The sequence below is a fragment of the Zea mays genome, chromosome 3, assembly GCF_902167145.1.
Source record: "Zea mays cultivar B73 chromosome 3, Zm-B73-REFERENCE-NAM-5.0, whole genome shotgun sequence".
Classification (NCBI taxonomy): Eukaryota; Viridiplantae; Streptophyta; class Magnoliopsida; order Poales; family Poaceae; genus Zea; species Zea mays.
In genome coordinates, this window is record NC_050098.1 from 47,803,534 (window position 1) to 47,811,541 (window position 8,008).

Sequence of the window (8,008 nt, forward strand, 5' to 3'; positions counted from 1 at the left end):
TTTGATCTGTGGCCTTTTCTTCGGTTGCCTTCTCTTTAATTTCGGCAGCCTCTATCTCAGCGGGCTCTGAAGGCCCAGCCTAGGTTTCAGTTTCAATTATTGTAGCTTCAACTTCTGCTTGTTTCATTTCAGCTTCGAGTTGTGCCTTAGAAGCCTCGGCAATTTTTCTGGAAGGAGAAGGATTCAAGGTTTTTACTGTTTCTAATACAACATCTAGTACATTTGCCATCCTCCTCCTCTTAGGAGTTGTGGCAGAACTTTTTTGTGTCTTCGGCATTGTTGCTTCTGTTGAAGGGCTTAAAATCTCTGGCATCTTTGTTACTTCTTCAGTTTTTGACTTTTCAGCCTTATCTTTGTCAACCTTCGTTTCAACTAGCTCAACCGAAGGTGACTTCGGCATTATAGCCGGCTCTTCAGTCCTCTGCACGGGAGGAATAGTTTCTCTTATTTCAGCAGCTGAAGAGGCCTCCCCGCCAAACTCGGGCACCATAGCCAGTTCAATGTAACGCGACCGGTGGGTAAGAACCTTCATCTTTTTGCCTGTAGCCTTCGGCACAGGCTCAGCTGGGGACGCCAAAGCAGTAGCTTTTCTCTTCTTCCCCTGTCCCCGCAGCGGGTAGCGGTAGTCGGGGTAGACGAAACCGATGGCGTCAAAAACTCTGTTCATTCTCTTTTTTCCCCGACCTCCGAAGGCTGCAGATAGTTCATTATCCTCTGCCTTGGAATAAGCCCCGAGCAGTTCATCACTTGTAGTTTCGATGCATTTCAGCCAGTCATCGTTTGGTTCATCGAATTTATCCCCAAACCTGAATGTATACTTCAGCCGGACCAGGTCACCTTCGCTAGACTTGGTGATGGTCTCCTTCGGCATGTCCCAGTTTTCTATAAGCGGCCATACTCTGAATGCTATATGCTCTTGAATTAAGTCTCTTGTACCAATAAAGGAGCAGGCTGTACTAAAGGCCTTTTGACACGCTTCCGCAGCATCATCAATTTCAACCTTCGGCCTTCGGAGGCCGAAGCGGGACCAAATGGGGCGCATAATGACTTCCTTAATATCTTCCCTTGCCTTCAAATCATTCTTCACGTAAAACCATTCCTCCATCCAAGCTCCGGGCCATCTTTTCTGGAATGTTGGCACCGGGTGGCTTGCTTGGGGCGAGCGATAAATCCATAACAGCCAAAATTGTTATGATATTGTTCTTTGCCCATGGCCTTCGTCTCATATACAAGCTCATGCATACTGCAAAAGCATTTCGCGCTTGGCTCCAGCCCTTGGCTCCTTACAGCCCAGACAAATATCCCCATTCTAATAATAGCTTTGAGGGTTATCTGATGAAGGTAAATCTGATATATTTTCAGCACTTCAACCACAAACTTACTCAAAGGGAACCGAAGTCCAGCTTTGAAGAAGCTTCGGTAGATCACAACTTTATTTTCTTCAGGGGCATGGACGTTGTTGTCTCCACCAGCTCTCACAATAGACATATCTCGGAAATACCTTCCTCTCATGTTCCAAGATGACTTTGTTTGATGGTTGATTTTCCGAAGATTGAGTGACTTGGCCTCCAGGGCCGATCCTCAGAATCTTCGTCCCCACTTTCTACATCATAGCTATCGCTTTCACCAGTATCTTCAGATAGGCACTCCAGTATCTTCTTAGTAATATTCTCTGTATTTGTTTTTGCCATTGACTCAATAAATCCAGCAATATAAGGGTTCGCAGCCTTCTTCTCCTCAAAAAGCTTCTCCTCTTCAGTCAGCTTTGTCTCAGCAAGAACTTTCTTGTCTTGAGACATTTCTTCTTCAGAAATGACGAAAATGTGTCTTTTTAACCGAAGCTCAGAAAGCTTGAAAAACTAGCAAGCGTTAGTGAGCAAGAGCTATGAAATTGAGGAAGTAAAGCAAATGGCACAAGCAGCGTATCAAATATAGCTGGTGTGAGTTCTTATTTATACGCTCAGCACACTCTAAATTGGGGGGTGCGTTTGTCAATGACTGTTGCTATTCTAGCAAAGGGAAGGTGTTTTTTGGACCTTCGGCTTAAGGCCTTCGTCCATGTCGCAGTCTGAATTTGTTATCTTAAACAAATTAATACTGCGAGGGGCTACTATTGGGGGCCTTCGTCCTCCGAAGGTCCTCAAAAACGTGATTTAACAATATCTTTCAAGTGTGACATATGAACAGGTACCTTCGGACTCGGTTTAAAAAGCATGTACGATGTAAAAAGCATGGTCCTGACGAAGGTTGGAGTTGCTCCGAAGCTACGCGCAAGGGAGCTTCGGCTAAATAGCGAAAAAAGGAACCAACTTAAAGAGGAAAAGGCTATCTAGTCCTCAAACATTTTTCTATAAATCAATAGTAAATATAAAGGGCATGAATGTAATCTCTCACATGCTACGTTCTGTGCCTATAAATAGATGAACAGTAACCACGTACTGTTCACGCTGACTTGTATTCGCTTGTGTGTCACGCTTGTACTTTTACCTAGGGATGTTCCTAAAACATTCGACTTGTATCACAAATCTAATATTTTAGCATAGATATACATAGAATTTAAAGTTAATTTTCGGCAATGTTATTAAGAATATTACAAAGTATTTAAATAAAATTTTGTATAATTTTTTTATGTACATTATTTTCTCCCTACAACAAAAAAGGTGAAAAAACTTCCGAATCCGTATTCGGATAGACATCCGAATTTTATATGAATTATTTAAAAAGATATAGAATGAATTTAATGTTTATTTTTTGTGAAGATTAATAGTCTCAATGCTAAAAACAAGAATATAAATTTACATAGCAAATTCTATATGTTAGTTGTTCACAATCGAAGAAAGAAGACCAAAAAAATGACATCCGAATAAATATCCGGATCCATCCCTGCTTTTACCTTCTATCAAGCCGAAGGTACGTTTGTAATTCAATATTGTTTCTGTCTTTCCAGGATAATATGATGAGAATGAATTAATAATGTTATATGATTGTTTATGTTGTCTCTTATATTTCATATGCTTTTTCTTTTATTAACATATACCGCGTTCATGAAGGCATGTCTTTCATAACCTTCGTCCGAAGATCATTATATCCTGAGGGAAATAATGCTTCGAAGGACGAAGGGCTTTAACATTTTATGTTGTCTTGTTCTTAACTCATAGCATTTGAGAACAAGTGACCAACAAAAGGAATACACGACTTGTGGATAAAGATATGTGACCTCTTTACAATGTAAAACAGATATATCATCCGTGTTCACGGTCAAGAGCGGTTTGGACCCTCACATGATTAAATTATGGAATTAAATTGAACCGTACATGCATTTTAATGTTGATATTTCATTTATGATCATTTATCTAATTGGGATGGTATATACTTATACTTAATAATTGCTAATAAAATTTTGACCAACAAAGTTAAAGCTAAATGCTTAGCTTTAGCCATATTCCTCGGTAAGCCTTATGCTGCACTTTTTCTTACACACTTGCTAAGCCCCCCATAAGTGAGATCACCCTTGCAGGATTTGTTGCTCAGAATCAGGTCAACAGGAGGACTACTATAATGAGATTGACGTCTAGACTATCCTTGCTCCGGTCAACTTGCCTATGGCTCGTTACCGGGAACGTCGTCGTCATCTTCGTTCTATTTTATTATTTAGTTAATGTTTGTAAATGCATTTTACATGTATAATAAAGTTTGTGACACTAGTTTCTATACAAGGAGGCATCATATGTGAGTAATTTGATCCTGGCACACATATGAGATGCATCTAGATTTGTCCTTAAATACAGGTGTGACAACCCGTGCAAGGGTATAGCTCCCCTTTAGTCCTTCCAAGGACTATGTGCTCACTATGAATTTTTTTTGTCACTCCTTCAAGATGAACCACTCGCAATCTTATACAACGCCCGAGTCAGGTCACCACACAAGCAATCCAGGTGATCATCACACTCCAATCGCCATCGTGCCATCTAGTTGATACCGATCTCCAAGAGTCACAAGTAGTAGACTCTCACTGAACGTTGACAAGCCTAACATGACTGGTGGATGCACACGAGTGGCTATCTATCAGGGGCGGCCGCCCTGGGGCCACGATTTTATAGGGCCCAACCCTAGATATGTACTTATATTAGCTAGACTATCAATGTATGGTCTAATAGTCCAGTGATGAAGTGTCGGTCTAATAGTTCATTGGCGAAGTGTTGGTCTAATAGTTCAGCGAGGAAGTGTCAAAAAGTTAAGAAATGGGAACCATGATGTATCCATATCTCGATCATATTTAAACATGTTAGAAGAAGGCAATGTTGTAATATGCACCTTTTATTTATTTGTTATTTGATATGAATATTTTTAGATGTATATTGAGTGCTTATATTGTTAACATGTATACATAACAATAATTAGAAGGGCCTTTGTTTTAAATATTGCTCTAGACCCCTAAAATCATAGGACCGCCACTGCTCTAGGCCAGCCTCAGTGGACAATAATTGAGTTCCAAACAGTGGTGTAGAGAGTGGGTGGTCTGGTTGGATCATGGCATACTCTAGGCCGGCCTATCGGATCACCAGTTCACTAAGGTCTAAGAAAAAAGTGATATATATTATATTTGTATTCTAATTCAAAGTTGCATATATTATTCTTATCGTTACATTCTGTATTGTATATCAAATTATTATGAATTACACTAAACTATTTATGGAAAATTTCTATGGCATACCTCATAAAAATAATACTAGCTACGCCACAGGTTCCAAACTACAAGGTGGTTGCTTTTGCTCACCATAATTTTCATAAGAATCGAAATGGGGGTTCAAAGTTTGTGTTTATACACTTTCTGTGTTGAAGATGCTGCTTGGTTTCCATTTTTTCCAGTGTCCAGAAAAAAAACAGAGTCAAGTAGGTTGTCTTTTTTTTTATGTGAAGTACCCCCAAGTGAAGTTTCAAAATACTACTGAGAAAAGGACCACAAAACCGATTTCCGCTCAACTAGTCTTTTGAAAAGAGTATTCCTCTTCGAACAGACACGTCTTTAAGATATCTTTTCAAATAGACAAATTTTCGTAAATGACCTCATCAAGATTACGGTAATCATTAGTAATTTTATTAGGCAGTTATATAGCGGCATGCTATTTGGCATAGAGTCAGAATAATCGGTTCTCGGATCGATGCGATACACAAGTTCCTTATATTTGTTATTTCGTTTACATTTCATAATTTAACAAAATCGACCCTGTCCTGTTTTAGAGAGAGAGAGAACGTACAAGAATTCAGACACTGGTTCGATGAATTGAGAGGCTTTCCACGCTTGGCAACCGGTGACGGCGACGACATGACACGCAGCGAGCAGCCCCCTCGTTCCCCACGTTCTCGCACCCTCGCCCACGCACGAACGCACGCACGAACGCATCGAATCAGACCGGATCGAGCGCGCAAACTACAACCGTCCTGGCCTGCTGGCAAGACCATCCACTCCCCTATAAAGCGAGCGAACGCGCGGCCTAGCTATTCAGTTCCAATCCACGCTCGGACCGTGCGCAGTCTGCTGCAACTGCAAGATCCATGGCCGCTTCCAACTCCAGCGCGCTTCTCCCCGTGTTGGCCCTCGCCGGCGTCGTCTTCTTCCTTGTCGCCCCCGCCGTCGTCGCCGAAGCAACCGCGCCGCAGGGCCTGGAGTTCCACGTCGGCGGCCCGCGCGGGTGGCGCGTCCCTGACGCCAACACCAGCTACGGCTGGTGGGCCATGAACAACCGATTCCGCGTCGGCGACCACCTCTGTGAGTAAAGTATCCCACCAATGTGTAGTTAGTTCCCTTATAGCCCCCATGCATCTTGATGCCCTCCGATCCGGTTACTCAGTTCACTGCATCTGCCTGTGGCTAATGCAAATGGATCCTTTGCCAGACTTCAAGTACGCCAACGACTCGGTGCTCCTGGTGGACCGCACCGCCTTCGACGCCTGCAACACCACGGAGCCGCTCGCGACCTTCGCCGACGGCGCCACCAAGTTCGTTCTCGACCGCCCGGGCTTCTTCTGCTTCATCAGCGGCAAGCCGGGACACTGCGAGGAGGGACAGAGGCTCATCGTGCGGGTGATGGTCCAGCCAGCAATCGTCGCGACGCCAGGCCCGGCCTCCGCACCAGCGACGTCGGCGCCGCAGCCGGGCCACGGCGGCGGCCATTCCTCCGGCGCAGCCACAGCGGTTGCCGCTGCTGCTGGCGTCGCCGCCGTGGCAGCGCTGGCTGTCTTCGTCAGCCTCGTCTAGTCGCACGCCACTGATCAGCAGTTTCCAGCGTGTGCATGCGCACTCGCGTACGTGCTCTATGCATGTCCTAGTTCTGCTTTAGTTTGGGTACCTGTGGCTTTTACATATTCACCACTCGTGAGTCAAGTATCTGGTTCTGTATTGTGTTGTGTCAGGACAATTAGCTAGTTTTACTGAGTACTTGTAATATATATATATATATATATATATATATATATATATATATATATATATATATATATATATATATATATATATATATATAATGTGCTAGAGTATCTAACTCCTTAATTTGTAATGGATCCATTATGTTATGTTTGGATTATTTTGCGAGATGTCCCTTGACAAAAAATGCCAATGCTTTGTAGTGATTCCTTGGGTTGGGGGTGTAGATTCATTCATCGTCCATCGGTCGAACCTGTGTGCCAGTATATATAACACAGCAAGCAAAAACAAACACTTCCTAGAAGTTTAAACTAACCCTGTAGATACTCAACATCGCTGCTAAAAAATCGCAATGATCAGGTTTTTGCGCTAGTTCAATTGTGCTTCCATTTATGTGGCCCGAATGTGGTTGTCAATATAAATTGTAGTTTACTTGGATACAGATACCTAGGTTTCAAGTACCCGTTTTTATTTTTTATGCATAATATTGTTATAAATTCATAACTTTTGCATATGAATTTGGATGAAAATAAAGTTTATATGAAAAATCGTAGAGCTTGAAGAGAACTACAACTTTGTAGTACATCACATTTTAGCAATACTCAACAGCGGTTGAGCTAGAGCACCTCGAAGTTGTACCAAACAACCCCTAAATTGCATAAAAGGAGATGAACACATGAAAACTGTGACGCCGAATCAATGTGAGGTGTATCGGCGACTGTGCTCTCTACGGTAGCGTGGACGGTTCGCGCCCTGGGGTCAATAGAAGTCAGATCTTCTCAACAGTCACTTCATTTTTTTGAGCCGATTGATAAGTACCACAAATCCCTTCATGCACTTCGACCATAGTTAATATAGCATTATCAGGGCACAAGCATTTCAGCAAGACATCACCAGCCGATCGACGATAAAGTTCATTATCAATTAAGATATATTTGAAAGTTGCACGCCAAACATTCCTATCTGTCTTATCACTCGGATTACGCATGTAATTAATTATAAGCGTCATCTTATCAAATGCATCGGCCCCATTGTTAGCTGAATTAATAAACGAGATGTTTCTGGTACAGTCGGACGGTCTGGACTCTTTGCCCGGATAGTCCGAGCCTACTGCGAACGGTCCGGCTATATAGCCTGGATGGTCTGCGACCTAGGAACTTGACGCACCACCGGTTATCATACTTTTAGAGTTGTGAAACCTCCATCGCTTTATCCGATAACCTGTTGCATCTTGTGCCAAGTTATTAGCTTTGCAATTCTCAGCTCTAGATATATGTTGAATATCAAATTCGTCGAAAGAGCGGATTATGTCCCAACATTTTCCAAGATAACCATTTAAAGTATCATCTAAACATTGATATTCCTCTAAAATTTGTTGAACAACTAGCTGAGAATCACCGAATACATTCACATGCTTCACTCCCATATAATCTAAAAGTTCTAAACCGAATAAGAGAGCTTCATATTTGGCTTGCTTGTTAGTGCAATAAGTTTTCAATCGGCTCGAAAAGTCAAAAGAGGCATTACTTGGTGAAATAAGCACGATGCCAATCCATTGTCCTTCATTACAAACTAATCCATCAA

At 42.3% G+C, this 8,008-nt stretch overlaps 1 protein-coding gene across 1 annotated transcript; it reads left to right on the plus strand.

The window, feature by feature from the left end:
* Positions 1 to 5,540: 5,540 nt before the first annotated feature.
* On the plus strand, positions 5,541 to 6,430 carry LOC103650042 (mavicyanin). Its single transcript, XM_008675710.3, has 2 exons — positions 5,541 to 5,770; positions 5,898 to 6,430. The coding sequence occupies exons 1-2, from the start codon at positions 5,557 to 5,559 to the stop codon at positions 6,257 to 6,259; spliced, it is 576 nt and encodes a 191-aa protein (XP_008673932.1). The 5' UTR covers positions 5,541 to 5,556; the 3' UTR covers positions 6,260 to 6,430.
* The last annotated feature ends 1,578 nt before the right edge of the window (positions 6,431 to 8,008 follow it).

Excerpts from the sequence above, each read along its gene's own strand:
- LOC103650042 (XM_008675710.3), top strand. The coding sequence starts at position 5,557 with ATGGCCGCTTCCAACTCCAGCGCGCTTCTCCCCGTGTTGGCCCTCGCC. Across the intron at positions 5,771-5,897 it reads CCGCGTCGGCGACCACCTCT|ACTTCAAGTACGCCAACGAC; the intron begins GTGAGTAAAGTA and ends ATCCTTTGCCAG.